Source organism: Bufo gargarizans, unplaced genomic scaffold (genome assembly GCF_014858855.1).
Source record: "Bufo gargarizans isolate SCDJY-AF-19 unplaced genomic scaffold, ASM1485885v1 original_scaffold_1145_pilon, whole genome shotgun sequence".
NCBI lineage: Eukaryota > Metazoa > Chordata > Amphibia > Anura > Bufonidae > Bufo > Bufo gargarizans.
Window position 1 is genome coordinate 194,684 of NW_025334252.1, and position 17,132 is coordinate 211,815.

Consider the following 17,132-nt stretch of genomic DNA (forward strand, 5'->3'; position numbering starts at 1 on the left):
GATTTTCATTGCAGTTAGTGCAAGCTAGATGTATGTTGGACATCTAGGGATGAATATTAAAGAATAATAAAAAGGTCCACATTCTGTTGAGGTGTTGACATCTTCCCATTAATATACTACATTTTTAAAACAATAATTGAAAAGTGATTTACCTACCAAGGACATCAGGATATTTCATAAGAAGAAGCAGAGAATAAGTTAGGGTTGTGCTGATGGTCTCGACCCCAGCAAAGAAAATCTGCAAAGCACTGTTCACTAAGTTGGTGAGGTGGAATTCACTTTTGGGATTAGTATTTTCCTTTAAATAAAAGAGGAAAAAATATTACATATGCATTATATCTTACTATCATATTACTATTATCATTATGTTGATTCTTCCATTGAAATGAGTGTAAAAGTGTCTGCCTTCTGTTTACCATTCACAATGCCAAAGTCTTAGTATGTAGCAGAGGGATCTTTGAGCCCCCTTCACATTAATTGTTGATGAACACATTTAATTTTTTGTTACAAAAGTTATGGTTGTCCACATAGAATTTGAGTTGTCTATCCATATTTATTCTTCTGTTTAGGTTAAGTGCCCTCATGAAATGGAAGATTTTATGATATTTCATGTGCTTCTTGAACTTTTATATGCCAGGACAGAGGTGGCATGCTAAATCTCATGCCAATTACAGAGGCATTTTATATTAGAGGCAATATTTATACTACAGGTACTTAGTGTGTGCAGGACCCAATGGTTCAATGGGGGTTCCTGACAAGTCAGCCAAGAAAGAATATGTGTATTAGAGAATCCACTTGGATTCTGTCGTGAACTTTTTGTGATTTGTTTCAGGTGAGTGAGAGAGAGAACCTAAAATGCTACTAGGGTTTTCTGGGCAATATGTATACATTGTCTGGGGGTATTATTCTCATTACGGAGAGTGCCTAGCATGCATAGTATGTGTGTGGAATATTGTAAACCAGGCAATGCTTTTGGAAAAAGCCTGCCTTGTGATATACCTCATAATTGCCTACTATCTATATTTTCATTGTGTCACCCATCTTGCTCAGTAAACAGTGTAATTTGTTATAACAAAGCCGGCGTAGTCATTGCTTCCTGCTATCCATCCACCATCAAGGACACACTACGTTGTATCCAAAAGTGAAGAAGGGTTACACCTCTCAATTCACTGCTCATACAGCCCAGGGAGCGCTGGAGCAGGAATTAGCCACCGTGAGGACTACAACCAACCTCATTGCCAAAGCCACCCTCCCGTTTTTAATTTACCTTTTCCATTTTGATGAGAAAAGCATCAACATAATCCCTGGGGTTATTCCTATTCAAAGATTTCTTGTTTATTTCAACAATTTTTTCCACAAACTTAAGAAGTTTTTTGAGATAGATGAAGACCTTCTGGTGTTTCCCAGGGATAAACAACATGATCCACGGAAACATTTCATACAGCTAAAGTAAAATAAAGTGGAGGTTTAAAACATAGTAGTAGGTGTGATAATATGAAAAACATTAGCATCATAATATTTGTTATGAAGCAACAGATACATTGCAAAATGCTCCACCGAATCATTCAATTATACAGCATCCTTCCATCCCATCCCAACTTGCCACCTCCTAAAAACTTTAGAAAAATATGCAAATATATATACACCCTTTCCTCTCCACAGTCTGGATCATGCGAATCACCCTGGTCTCTAATGCTCTCATTCTTTGATAATTTTCTATCATGCTTTGCCAAAATACCAAAGAAACAAAAAATTGCCACAATTTCAATCTTTTGCTCATCTCTAGTAAGAATCAAACCTTCTTTAGTTCTAACCTGGCCCCAAGTTGAGCTGGCAATGGAGAATGTTTTATGCATCAAGGAAATAACATTCAGGAGTTCTGCATCCTCGTAATCACAACGATTTCCAAACATGATGGAGAAAATAACATTGCAGGTAGCTTTACTGATGTACAATCGAGGTTCCACCAAGGATTCTAGGGCACAGAGAAAGATGAAATGCCTGTAAATTTTTGGTCCAATAGGAGAGGAGTTCCTGACATTTATTGGAAGTTAAAACTCTCAAAGAACAGAACTCTGACCTGATGGGTGTAAACTGACCCAAACTAACACTCTTATAGGTCATGATGATGCTGTGAGTTTACATCTTTAGACCAAGAGTCGGTCTGAATTTCTGGCCGCATTACAGACATCTGAATGAGACCTTGGTTTGGCCCCATAAGAGCTTAAGCCCACAAATAATTGTGAGCGTGTTCAGTATTTGATGCCCCTAAATGGGCAGAGCTTTTCTAAATGTTTGTCTCAGACATGTTTATAGGTACCCACATGTGTCAGGCTTATTGCCTCTTATCAGTTAAGAATAAGAATTTGGTTGACTGTGTGAGATAATGTGTTTATTTGGCACATATTTTGGATGACAACCCAGATCATGTTTCAAGCCTTTTTAAATGGGTTGTTTCATAAGTACAACCCCTGTCTATATGCCCTATTATGGCATATGGACACAATAAAGGGGGACTCCCCTCTATAAGCTAGAGTAAAAAGCTGCTCTGCATGACCATCTCTTGTTCTGATGGGCTTCAGTTATCCTTGTATTACAAAGATGGCCATTCATATGAATGGATGGCATGTAATATTACTTGTCCTCCTCAATGAATGCATCAGGAGAAGTGCCTTGCTGCAACTATTTGGTGGAGGATGTCGAAAGCAACTAGGGGTCAAATATCTAACTTCTGGAGTTTTTTGCCTACTTTTTTTCCAAAGAACATTGCAATAAAAACTACCTATGGCTGGATCTCTGCAAGGAGAATCAATACTTTTTCTGTGTCAAAGTACACAATATAGCTATAAAGTACTGTCTCTATTTTTTACCCAAATCTCATCCATTGGTCTTTGCTCCTTAAGTGATCAATAGTTAGCTGGGACGCATGTGACTATCTTGGACTAGATCTAAAAGAAAAAAAAGGAGTATCTTTCCTTTTGATTTTTATCTCAGTCATGATGAATAAGAGATGGTAGGAGCACACATCAACACCCCAAAGAACATATGTGAGACTAGACTATAGTCATTTTTACACTGCAGTGAAAAGCAGAATTATATGGAAGGAAGCATTCCATCCAGGTAAATGCCTGCTTATTTTGCTTATTCATTGGGTGATCTGCAGCGCCTTTACATATGCCAATTTGTTCCCGATAGTCAACCCAAAAATCAGGCCATGTAAATCCAACATAAGTGTCCCTTCAGGTAATAACTTCAGAAATTAATTTCTACTGTTAAAAACCTTTTACCCAACTCGGGTTTGGTTCCAAGTGGTACCTTGGTGCCTTGGAACCGAACCCGAGTTCGGTAAAAGGTTTTTAACAGTAGAAATTCATTTCTGAAGTTATTACCTGAAGTCTCAGCAAGAATTCGCAAAGTAATAACTTCGGATCATCAGAGCCAATACATTCTAATACTGTACAAAGCACTTGCTCCGTACAGTATTGTAATGAAGTTTTAATGCGAATTGACTTCAGATGTTTCATCCGAAGACGATTCAATCATCCCTACTTTGCATGTACAGTATATAACTTTCATAGACTTTTGTTTTATAATATGATTTTTATAAAAATACTAAGATTACATAGTAGAACACCTGTTTTCTTAAGTTCCGTCACTAGACAGGCAGCCTCTTCTTGAATCCGTTCCTCTGTGTTTCTTCTTCCCATGCCCAATTCCCGCAATGTGGAGAGTGAAAATTTACGAAGCTCCCTCCATCTGTCCATGTTACTTGTGAAAGCAATCCCTGAATGTTGAAATTCTATTTATATTTTTCGTAATCATATTCATGCATGTGTACATTATAGCAAAATAAATTAACTGGTCGTCAATATTTTATCTGTCTTTATGGTATGTGAAGAGTCGTGAGCCGGCTTCACAAATAACTTATGGCAGCCATACATATTAGATGAATGCCAAGTGAACCCACTGACATCAGCAGACCAGATGACCATCTAATGTGTAATGTCTTCTGAAATTTTCCTGACAACAGATATCTCCAATCTCAAAGGAGATAAGCAGATGTTGAGCCAACCATTTATGTGTATGGGGGGTAGTTTGATGGTTCTAACTCTCCATGGGCTACAGAAATGTGTTGACAATGCACATTGCATACATTAGGACATATCCCACCAGTTTCAGCAGGATCTAATGTCAATCTAATGTGTACACAGTGGTAGCCTAACAAGGATTTTAACATGTCAGATCCTTTGTTCTCCAAGAATACAGCATAAGCACAATTATAAGTGTTACAAGGCCAAATGAGTGCCCTTCTGACAGTCATCCACAGATCCCCACAAGTGTCATCCACAGATCCCCACAAGTGTCATCCACAGATCCCCACAAGTGTCATCCACAGATCCCCACAAGTGTCATCCACAGATCCCCACAAGTGTCATCCACAGATCCTCACAAGTGTCATCCACAGATCCCCACAAGTGTCATTCACAGATCCCCACAAGTGTCATCCACAGATCCCCACAAGTGTCATCCACAGATCCCCCATAAGTGTTATCCACCACAGAGCCCCATAAATGTCATCCACAGATCCCCTCCCCGCCCAGTGCCACCTCCTAGCTAATTTATTTACTTCACTTGCCTCTGTGTATTCTCACACAGGCGCACTGGCAGAAGCATCGTCGAACAAGGTGCGCTGGAAAGCGGCGCATGCGCACTTCGCTCGACGATGCCTCTGCCAGTGCGCCTGTGCGAGATTATACAGAGGCAAGTGAAGTGAATAAATTAGTTAGGAGGCGGTGCCACGGGCCGGCGCCTCCAGCAAGAGTGCGCTCTACGCGGTGGCGTACCTTGCTTATAGGTGGCTCCAGTCCTGGTGCTACCAGCATTGCTACAGAGGTTAAAAGGGTTGGGGGTCAGCCTGCACAGACCATACTCCGCACACTGTATCAAATTGGTCTGCATGGCTGTCATCCCAGAAGGAAGCCTTTTTCTAAAGATGATACACAAAAAAGCCCACAAACAGTTTGCTGAAGACAAGCAGACTAAGGACATGAATTACTGGAACATGTCTAATGGGACCAAGGTAAACTTATTTGGTTCAGATGGCGTCAAGCAAGCATGGTGGTGGGAGTATCATAGTTTGGGGCTCAATGGGTGCTGCCAACTGTGGGGATCTACAGTTTATTGAGGGAACCATGAATGCCAACAGGTACTGTGACATAGTGAAGCAGAGCATGATCCCCTCCCGTTGGATACTGGGCTGCAGGGCAGTATTCCAACATGATAATGACCTCAAACACAACTCCAAGACAACCACTGTCTTTCTAAAGAAACTGAGGGTAAAGGTGCTGGACTGGCCAAGCTGTCTCCAGACCTAAACCCTATTGAGCATTTGTGGGGCATCCTCACATGGAAGGTGGAGGAGCGCAAGGTCTCTAACATCCACCAGCTCTGTGACATTGTCATGGAGAAGTGGAAGAGGATCCCATTGGCAACCTGTGAAGCTCTAGTGATTTCCATGCCCAAGAGAGTTAAGGCAGTGCTGGAAAATAATAGTGGTCACACAAAATATTGACACTTTGGGCACAATTTGGCAATTTTCACTTAGGGGTGTACTCACTTTTGTTGCCAGCGGTTTAGACATTAATGGCTGTGTGTTGAGTTATTTTGAGGGCACACCAAATTGACACTGTTATGCAAGCTGCACACTGACTACTATACATTATATCAAAGTGTGATATCTTCAGTGTTGTCCCATTAAAAGACATAATAAAATATTTGCAAAAATGTGAGGGGTGTACTCACTTTTGTGAGATACTGTACACTACGTGCAGAATTATTAGGCAAATGAGTATTTTGACCACATCATCTTCTTTATGCATGTTGTCTTACTCCAAGCTGTATAGGCTCGAAAGCCTACTACCAATTAAGCATATTAGGTGATGTGCATTTCTGTAATGAGAAGGGGTGTGGTCTAATGACATAAACACCCTATATCAGGTGTGCATAATTATTAGGCAACTTCCTTTCCTTTGGCAAAATGGGTCAAAAGAAGGACTTGACAGGCTCAGAAAAGTCAAAAATAGTGAGATATCTAGCAGAGGGATGCAGCACTCTTAAAATTGCAAAGCTTCTGAAGCGTGATCATCGAACAATCAAGCGTTTCATTCAAAATAGTCAACAGGGTCGCAAGAAGCGTGTGGAAAAACCAAGGCACAAAATAACTGCCCATGAACTGAGAAAAGTCAAGCGTGCAGCTGCCAAGATGCCACTTGCCACCAGTTTGGCCATATTTCAGAGCTGCAACATCACTGAAGTGCCCAAAAGCACAAGGTGTGCAGTCCTCAAAGACATGGCCAAGGTAAGAAAGGCTGAAAGACGACCACCACTGAACAAGACACACAAGCTGAAACGTCAGGACTGGGCCAAGAAATATCTCAAGACTGATTTTTCTAAGGTTTTATGGACTGATGAAATGAGAGTGAGTCTTGATGGGCCAGATGGCTGGATTGGTAAAGGGCAGAGAGCTCCAGTCCGACTCAGACGCCAGCAAGGTGGAGGTGGAGTACTGGTTTGGGCTGGTATCATCAAAGATGAGCTTGTGGGGCCTTTTCGGGTTGAGGATGGAGTCAAGCTCAACTCCCAGTCCTACTGCCAGTTTCTGGAAGACACCTTCTTCAAGCAGTGGTACAGGAAGAAGTCTGCATCCTTCAAGAAAAACATGATTTTCATGCAGGACAATGCTCCATCACACGCGTCCAAGTACTCCACAGCGTGGCTGGCAAGAAAGGGTATAAAAGAAGAAAATCTAATGACATGGCCTCCTTGTTCACCTGATCTGAACCCCATTGAGAACCTGTGGTCCATCATCAAATGTGAGATTTACAAGGAGGGAAAACAGTACACCTCTCTGAACAGTGTGGGAGGCTGTGGTTGCTGCTGCACGCAATGTTGATGGTGAACAGATCAAAACACTGACAGAATCCATGGATGGCAGGCTTTTGAGTGTCCTTGCAAAGAAAGGTGGCTATATTGGTCACTGATTTGTTTTTGTTTTGTTTTTGAATGTCAGAAATGTATATTTGTGAATGTTGAGATGTTATATTGGTTTCACTGGTAAAAATAAATAATTGAAATGGGTATATATTTGTTTTTTGTTAAGTTGCCTAATAATTATGCACAGTAATAGTCACCTGCACACACAGATATCCCCCTAAAATAGCTAAAACTAAAAACAAACTAAAAACTACTTCCAAAAATATTCAGCTTTGATATTAATGAGTTTTTTGGGTTCATTGAGAACATGGCTGTTGCTCAATAATAAAATTAATCCTCAAAAATACAACTTGCCTAATAATTCTGCACTCCCTGTATATATAGGTATTTATAGGGGTTTTCCTAGATTTTGATAATGATGACCTATCCTCTGGATAAGTCATCAGTATCTGATCGGTGGAGACATAACACCCTGGTCCCCTGCGATCAGAAGGCACAGGCTCTCCTATGAGCACCACGGCCTTCTCACAGCTTACTAAGCACAGCACTGTTCATTATTTAGTGGTCATTATCATGCTCAGCCCCATTTACTTCACAATGTATGGCGCTGTGATTGCTAAGCTGCAAGAAGGCTGCGGCACTGTCAGGGAAGCCGGTGCCTTCTCAAACAGGTGATCGGTGAGTGTCCCAGGTGTCGGACGCCGACCTATCAAATACTGATGACCTATACTGAGGAAAACCCCTTAAAAGACCCTTTGCACTGGCCAAAGGATACCGCATGGGGGATGGATGATATGTTATAGGATTGTTCATCCCACATTTACATTATGTCAACAGTATATCCCCTATTTACACATAGAGATGTGCTGTCGACCAGTAAACGTTTTTCTGATGACATTAAAGATCTAATCGGCGGGGGTTGATGTGATGACGTAGTCACGCTACGTTTCACCTCCCTCCTCCACCTAACATGGCGTGTAACCTATGCGCTACCCTGAGCGAACTGAGGGCCTCACCGCTTCTGACCCTTGGTACAGGTCTGGATCTCTTTAATACCCTCCCTGTCTCCATGCTGTGACTGCCCGCTTTAATTTGGCGTTCCCTTGAGGGCTCTTGTCTCCGGTCTTCGCCTGCTCTCTTTTGCCCTTCCGCTCCTTGCTCCTCCACCTCCCCGTTCTCCGCTTCCCGCCGGTCCCTGGATCAAAGTTTGAAGAGACGCTGCTCTGTGTCCTCCCTGATTTGTTTGTTTGATCCACCCTACCTTTTGTCTCCTTGTGCATATCCTCCGACCCTCCTGTGTTTGCTTCCTCATACCAAAGGTCTGCTTTATTTGTTTTTCTACTGAATATATTATCAGACTGATATTGGTTATACTTTGGATGAACTATTTGGATGAACTTTTTTTTTTTGCTTTTTACCACAGCAAGTCTTAATATTTCCCCTCTGGTAATTAATATAAGAAGGTAGAGAAGGTAGAGAGGGGAGAGATGACGTAAATGTCTTGTCAAAAGATGAATCCTCACCACTGATTGAAATCTTGGGCGCGGTTAAAAAAAATAGAGTTAATAAAAGACATATCAACTCAAATTGGGGTAATGACTGATGTGGTTCTGATAAAAGATGACGTCTCCAAAATATGGGACAGAGTAACTACCATAGAAAAAACTGTGGAGGTCCTGGAGAAGGAAGTTAAAACGGAAATCCCCATGTTGAGATCTGAGGGTAACACCTTAAAAAAATTGATGGTGGATCTGAAAGACAGGTCTAGGTGATGGAATGTGAAAATTGTGGGCTTCCCTGAAAGCATGGAAGGGGGCAATCCTGGTGATATGATACACAAATTAATTCCGGGGAGGTTTGGAAGGGAGCATTTGTAACATTCCAGAGTTATGTTACGAAACTCTCTTACCCCGCTACAACCTGTCAAGTGTATCTGCATTGTCATCCTGTGTAATTTAATGTCACATACTCACTAATGTGCATTATAATCCTTGTTAAATGTATTTGTTGTAATTTCTATGTACACCAGCAGGTGGCAGCAATGTGTTTAGCAGAGACTTAGTTCAGTTTAGTGTTTCTAGACTGGAATAGTATATTCCAGTTTAGCTCCCCCTCTGTGAGGAGGTGTGGAATGTTCCCACATCCTGCCTCATGGGTGGGGAAGGAAGTTAGAGTTAGTGTGCCAGCCACCCCGGCTAGGAGAAGGCTGCGTGTGTAGGAGCTCCCAGTTCTAGGCATCCAAGACAGTCTCTTGTCTCGGCTGAGACAAAAGATCATCATTCCCAGTCTGAGCCATTCAGCATCAGCTGGTGGAAAGCAAGCAGCCACCTCCAGTATTCCAGGAAGAACCATACCCTGTGAGCACAACTGTGAGTACCGTCCAGAGACCAGGAGAAGCTAAATTCCTCCTCAGCTAGTCAGTCCCCAATACAGCAGAAGTCAGATAGCGCAGAAGATATAGATTCCTGCCACATCACAGAGCCATAAGCAGACGACTTATCCTGCAGAGAGCTCCAGGCACATGATAGAAGCAGAAGATAGATTCCTGCCATACATTGCTAATACCTGCTGGGACTTCAGACTATTGCTGTACCTCATATGGATTACTGCTGCATCAAGTAAAAACCAGTTTGAACTTTATTGCAAGTCTGGATCTCATTTACTGCTACAAAATCCCTCAAGTACTCCTACTAGCAACACACTCATTTTATTGCAAGTGAGCCAGGATCCAGGAGTCCAGCCGTACCCAGGTAGGAGACACCGTTGACACCATTACTATTACCACACAGAGACATCGGGTTCCAGGGGGTAAATGTACTTCTGGAAGGTATCCGCAGACAGTTCTTGTGAAGATACTTGTTTTACGAGACAGGGACATGATCTTGAGAAGGGCAAGGGAGTGCCCCCCTATTTTATACAATGGAAATTTTTTCCAGATTTTTCTAAGGATATTCAAGAAAAGAGACATAGCTATACTGAGGTTAAGAGATCACTTTGTGAAAAGAACATTCAATATTAATTTGTCTATCTGGCAAAACTGTGGATAATCTTTAATAGTGTGACTCACTTTTTTGATACTCCTGACCTTGTGGTAGGCTGGCTTGATCAGAATAACATCTGATCCTTTTTGCTTTTTTCCATTGTGGCGAGTGGGGGGGGGGAGGAGGAAAGGTGGCCTCAGTTGAGAGATCTGTCCTAAGATGGTGGCGGATCAAGAGTTGGTGGGGTGGGGGTCAGGTATGTAGTTTGTGGGGTGGGTTGCGATGCGTCTCCCAGGTTGGGGAGGGGGAGGTAGAGACTGTAATATTTTCCATTTTTTGGGGGCTGATTGATGTTGGTTAGAATCCTAACCTGGAATGTTCGTGGTCTTGGTGATAAATTAAAAAGACAGGCAGTTTGTGATCGGGTTTGGAGACATCTTCGAGCGATTGTCAGTTTAGTGGAGACCCACTAACCTGAGGGGGAGATCCCTCAACTCGGTGGGGGTTGGGCCATGCAGACCTATCATTCCACTTTTACTAGTTATTCAAGAGGAGTAACAGTATTAATTCACAAAGGGATTGATTTTGTCTGCTGGGCCTCCTCCATCGATAAGCAGGGGAGATTTGTTTTCCTTTATTGAAACTTATCTGGGAAACTATGCATCTTGGCTTTTATTTATATTCCTCCCCCTTTTTCTCTTTATGTACTTAACTGTTTACTAACTTTTATGGATCAGTGGCCTGAATTCCCTGTCATTGTGACAGGATAGGATCTCCATGGACAGAGATACGTGTATTCCCGCGTCAAGGGTCTCCTTTGTCCCGCTTTTGCCCCTGACGAAGCACGTGAGCGAATCCCAGGTCGGGCAATGGGAGGATTTGTATTTGTGATATGCCTTTTACAAGTTATTGTATAGTGCTTAACTATCAGTGCAACCCCTTGATATCCTGCAGGTTTCTGTTGGAGGAGGGGAGGTTACCTGAGGAAATCGTGTGCTTTCCATGTCCAGACGGACTGAGGAGAGCATTGGGTGGAGGAAAGGATTACAAGAAAACTTGCAGCGCGGTCCTATAAATAGAGGATGGTAGTCTTCCGGGAATCAGAGGCGATAAATGTACCCCTTAGACATGGGTTCATATAGGCCGATTTCTTTACTCAATACAGATGTTAAGCTTCTCTCAAAGATTATTACTACAAAAATTGAAAGTTGCAATTCCATTTACTGTAGAGTCTCTCGGATTTTGAGTGATCTTTGCAAGGTTGGTTGCCATAAATACAAAAGTGATTCTTTTGGTTAAAATAATGTTTTTGGCAAGGCTTGTGATAGCACGGGCTTGGTTCTCATCTAATACCCCAAGTATAAATACATGGTTAAATCTTGTTAGCAAGATTAAAAGGTATGAAAATATCTTATATAAACAAAGAAACTCTAAGGATAAATGGTTTAAGGTGTGGGAAGAATGGAATTTTTTTATTTTTTTTTGCCTCAACCTCTCATTATGCCCATACCGTCCTTTTTTTGTCGGGGGGGATGGGAGACGCATCGCAAAGGGGTGGTAGTTTGGGATGGAATTGGGGGGTAAGGTTTAAGGAAATGGAAATACTAATTATGATATTTTAATTTGTATGGAAATATTATTGCTTAATAAAAGGAAAATAAAAGATCTAATCAGCCAAGGTTGTTTGTCTACTGATTGCTGCCCTAGTTACACAGCCCTTAGGGTGCTCTCACACATTCAGGCTTCTCTATGTTGTTTTTGATGCCAAACTTAGGTGTGGATCATAACAGGAGAGAAAGTATATATACAATACATATCATCTCCCCATTTTTCAATCCACTCCTGGTTTTGGCTTCAAAAACTGCATAAAAAAACCTTAACATGTGGCAGCACCCTTAGGTCACACACATATAATAGTGTTCTATATGGCACTCAATCTGAGACTATGTTCAGGTGTCTCGAATTGTGCCTATTCAGCCTAGAAACTCTGAAAACAGTCTATTGCTCTCCATCAATCTGGAGATGTAGCCTAGTATTGCTACCAGAGGGTAAATAATACATACACGATCCTCATTAAAAATCAATAGAACATGTAATACATGGACCTGCTGAGTCCTCTCTGCTCTGGCTTATAATGGCCCCCTGAGAACAAAACCCCTTTCTATTAAGTTAGAATTCACTAAAAGACTTTATACATGAAAACATTTGGTTGCTTTTAATGTTTGTTCACATGTGGCACATATGTTACAGAAAGTTCTGTGGCTGTGCCATTCAGCTGAATGGATCTTGCAGGATTTGAGGCTCCTGCCGCAGAAGTACTTCCAATTCAAATGTTCCAGTACCATGTGCGAGCATGCAGAAAAACATAAGCAAAAACAATAGAAAATAGCCTTAAACTAGAAATAAATGCTCTTTTATAGCATATCTTGTGGAATATAATCATTCTTAGTGGTAATATTAAAGGGGTTGTCTCACTTCAGCAAATTGCATTTATTATGTAGAGAGAGTTAATACAAGGCACTTAGGCTACTTTCACACTAGCGGCAGCCTTTTCCGGCAGGCTGTTCTGGCGAGGGAAGAGCCTGCCAGATCCGTGCTGCCGCTAGTGCACCGTGCTGCCGGAAGTTCGCTCCAGCCCCATTGACTATAATGGGGGCGGGCCGGAGGCCGGCCGCATCACGGCTTACATGACGAGAGGCGCCCGGAACAAAACTACGACATGTTTGCAGTGCTGCAGCCGGACCTCTGGCCCGCCCCCATTTTAGTCAATGGGGCTGGAGTGGACTTCTGGCGGCACGAAGCACTAGCGGCAGCACGGATCCGGCAGGCTCTTCCCCCGCCGGAACAGCCTGCAAAGAAGGCTGCCGCTAGTGTGAAAGTATCCTTACTGATGTATTATTATTGCCTCTATTGCCTCCTTTGCTGGCTGGATTCATCTCTCCATCACATTATACACTGCTTGTTTCCCTGGTTACGACCACCCTGCAATCTATTATCGGTGGTTAAGCTTGCACACTATAGGAACACTAGGAACACTAGACTATGTGCGCTCCCTCGGTCCCGGCCACCAAATATGAAAGTGTTTTTTCCTATAGTGTGCAAGCACAGCCACCACTGCTGGATTGCAAGGTGGTTGTAACCATAGAAACCAGCAGTGTATATCGTGATGGAAAAATGAATCCAGCCAGCAAAGGTAGCAATATAGACAATCATAAAATATTAGTAAGTGCCCTGTATTAACTTTCTCTACATAATAAATGCCACTTGCTGAAGTGAGGCAGCCCCTTTAACTCTGAAACGACAGGTGAAAATGTAGTCCTTTCAAACCAAACAAGCTTTTCTAATCTATGCTTATGGTCGGTAGTCCATCAGAGAAGTCGTGTGGGTTTTGCTAGAGAATTGTACAGGTGGTGATCAACAATACATACTGTGGGGGGTTAGCTCTTCTCCGGGGGTCATTCTCACAGATACGCCTTTAGGACACCAAGTTTCAGGTCCAAACAGTGTATTTATTGTTCAACACCAGCAACAATAAAATGACAAAATAATAAACACTCGCCCGTCCAGGCTCTAACTAAACATAAAGTTTCCTGACTCACCTAGGTCCCAGTTCACACCCTGTGAACTCGTGCGGCTTTGTCAGCCAATGTCCCACAGCCTCCTGGCTGTACAGAGCACAGTACGCCCACTGCCTCCAGTTCAGTATTTCTTGTGGGGGATTGGGGCTCAGTAGTCTGCCTGACTATGGCCCTGCGACCCTCCCAGGCGTCGCTGCGTCCCCCAACTCCAGGCTATCGCCCAGCTTTGTGGTCCCTCCGCCTTGCCCAGCTGAGACCACACAGACAGAGCCTCCAGGCCTCTGTCCACAGGTACCACACTCCCCCCTTTCTGACACTCTGGGAGGTGCTTTGTGCCAGGCTGATTACCTCCAGCTTCTCTCACCTGTGGTGGAACAGGGGTGTGGACCGAACTATCCACCCCTTCCTTGCCTCTAACCTGAGTGAGACCTGTCACTGTCTCACAATACTTTAAGGAATTTTTTAGATTCAGAATATCGATGGCTTCTCCTCAGGATAGACTATTAATATAAGATCAGTAGGCGTCTAACTCTCCTCACTCCTGTTGATCAGCCATTTGACAGACCCTCCTGCCTCTACTTTGTCTACCTGCATGGTGTGTACTTAGTTGCGACATTGGAGGATGTTGCAACTTTGTCCCACTCAAGTGAATTAAGCTGCAATATCCTGCGCCGGTGCTGCTAACTACTGTAGTCACACCCCTACTGATCTCATATCCTAAGGCCTGGAAAACCTCTTTTTACTAATTGTCCATTGGCTCTGGGAGACCATTGGCCCGCAAAGAGCTCTACTCCTAGGCCTTTTGCTATCTCCACCATTTCTGCCTTACGTTTGATTAGTAAAACTACAATAACGTAAAATTAGATAAATCACTCACCGTAGTTTTTGTAGATAAAATCAAAGGAAGAAATATCACCTCGACCTAAGAAATCTTCTCCTCTGTCAACGTAAACCTCTTTTACCGATTTGTATCCAGTGACCACTATGACTGGTCGGGAACCCAAGTAAATGGTGAACACCTCTCCATATTTCTCACTCAGCTGTAAAGAAATCAAAGATATATAATGTCACATTAAGTAATGAGTTACCTCGTACAGTTCACTCATTGGGTGTTGGTGTGATCGTCTTGATCCAATAATTACGCTTCACATATATACTAGCACCGGAATCCCACAGTGTACCTGCTCTGTTTTACCCATACAGGCCGCATAAACTTCCAGAAACACCCCTATAGGACTAATGATGAGCTTATCAATTTGTTCATCTGAACAGATTTCCATTTTTGAGAGAGCATCCTCAGAGCTGTGGACAATCCCTGCGCCAGCAGATTAACATTGGCACACATCTCACGTAGCCCTAATAATCTCACTCATGTGCTGTTACTGCTAGTATCGCTGCATGCTCAATGATATCAAAACTAACCTGCATCAATGAATTTGCATGTGTTGCCAACTGAATAAAGGAATTTTTGGTTTACCAGATAGATCATTTGTGCATGAGCTGATACTCACAGTAACAGTGCATGCACAAGATTATCATGGCCACGGGAGATGTGGGGCCATGAAGGATGCTCCCTCTCAGATGTAAAATTCGTTCAGAGGAACATATTGCTTCATATGAGATGATTCACTCATCCCTACAAAGTAAACAAAGTGGTATGCCCTTGCTGAAGTCAGTCATTGGCCACCTGTCACGAGGGTGTCACGACGTATCGACCCTGTTGTGCCTGGGGTCATAAGGTGGCTATGTTCTCGGTTTCTCAAGGGATCGCTTCATGACCTAATGCTGAGAATGGATTCCGGTCCAGGTTTTCCTGATTAGGTTTGCGATCCTTTGAGTCAATTTTGTCAGGAGCCAGTTTTGCCAGGGGTTGTCAGAGAAAATAAAAGACGTGCTTGCGCTGTATGAGACTCCTATAGCCCTGTCGCTATCTATAAGAATTGATACACGCCTTAGGGATAGGCTGAGGAGTTATTGTCCTCCAGAGACTTTTCTCAGGCAGGAGTCTGTTTGCTCTGACTCAGACGAACCTATGCAACTAGGGGCAGCCACTCATCAGGTTCGTCCTCTTGGGGTTTCGCGTAAAGCAAGGGTTTGTTTTTTCTGTGGTGGGAGGGGTCATTTTATTAGAGCTTGTCCATCTGTACCCAAAAAGAAACAACCGCCGGAACTACTGACCCCAGGTTGTGCGGAGGATGAAATATGAGTTTATACATCTCCTCCATACAAATGTCTCAGTGCCAACTATGGTAGTCTCAGGTGATAAAACTGAGACTATCTCAGTTTTTTTGGACAGTGGGGCTGGGGTTAATATGGTGGATACCCGATTCGCTCGGACTCTGGGTTTGTCTATTAGTCCTTTATCTAGATCAATCCCCATATTCGCCATTGACTCTGCTCCTCTTACTCAGGGGAACCTAACACACATTGTACATAACATAAATCTTTAGTAGTGTTGATCGAGCACCAAAGTACTCGAGTGCTCAAGTAGAACACTTTGGGATGCTCGGGTGCTCGGCAGAGCACAATGGAAGTCAATGGGAGAACCCGAGCATTAAACCAGGCACCCCCTGCTCTGAAAAGGGGAGGGTGTCTGGTTCATAGGAAAAGGTCAGTAATTGATGGAAACACCACTGAAATGGTTCGGTAACAGCATGGGGAGGATGTCTGGATGCATCTTGGACTCCCATGTCGCTGCTGGGAAGGATGTTGTCCGAGTAGTGCGCCACTTTTACAGACTGACAATAATACGTGCCAAACCAAAGATAAAATTGATTTTAGAGGAAAAATTGTTAGGAAACATTCTTTCCCGTATAATTACTTGTATATAAAGTGCAAGTGCTGCCAAAAATTACAAGGAAGAGGCACTCCGATATGACCTGTATATCACATAAAGAAGGGCCTCATTCACATTGTGGTACAATTGATTAGGTAGTGGGACTCCTACACTCATAAAGCCTATGCAGTAAGTGAAAGGGCTGCCAAAAATTACAAGGAAACCGCCACTCCAATACACCCTTTATTACACATAAAGGAGGGCATCCTACACACCCTTGAAAAATAATGATTGCTGGCCTGCTGGTGACCCTCAAAAACATTAGAAGCAATGCTGGTGACCTTCTAAAACATTAGGGGCGAGGGCCTGCTGCTGATCTGACCATCTAAAAAATTAGGGGAGAGGGCCTGCTGCTGATCTGACCATCTAAAAAATTAGGGGTGAGGGTCTGCTGCTGATCTGACCATCTAAAACATTAGGGGTGAGGGTCTGCTGCTTATCTGACCATCTAAAAAATTAGGGGAGAGGGCCTGCTGCTGATCTGACCTTCTAAAACATTAGGGGTGAGGGTCTACTGTTGAGCTGACCATCTAAAAAATTAGGGGTGAGGGTCTGCTGCTGATCTCACCATCTAAAACATAAGTGGTGAGGTTCCGCTGCTGATCTGACCTTCTAAAACATTAGGGTGACGGTCTGCTGCTGATCTGACCATCTAAAAAAATTAGGGGTGATGGTCTGCTGCTGAGCTGACCATCTAAAACATTAGGGGTAAGGGTCTGCTGCTGAGCTGACCTTCTAAAAAAT

General features: G+C 43.0%; 1 protein-coding gene across 1 annotated transcript in view; it reads right to left on the reverse strand.

Moving 5' to 3' along the window:
* LOC122923003 (cytochrome P450 2A4-like) overlaps positions 1-17,132 on the reverse strand; it is a 29,888-nt gene that overhangs the window by 5,543 nt on the left and 7,213 nt on the right. Inside the window, exons 2-6 of the mRNA XM_044273792.1 lie at positions 14,430-14,592; positions 3,635-3,784; positions 1,815-1,975; positions 1,268-1,444; positions 157-298 (exon numbers count right to left, since the gene is read on the reverse strand). Of these exons, the coding sequence (XP_044129727.1) occupies positions 157-298; positions 1,268-1,444; positions 1,815-1,975; positions 3,635-3,784; positions 14,430-14,592 (793 nt within the window). The remainder of the gene's footprint in view (positions 1-156; positions 299-1,267; positions 1,445-1,814; positions 1,976-3,634; positions 3,785-14,429; positions 14,593-17,132) is intronic.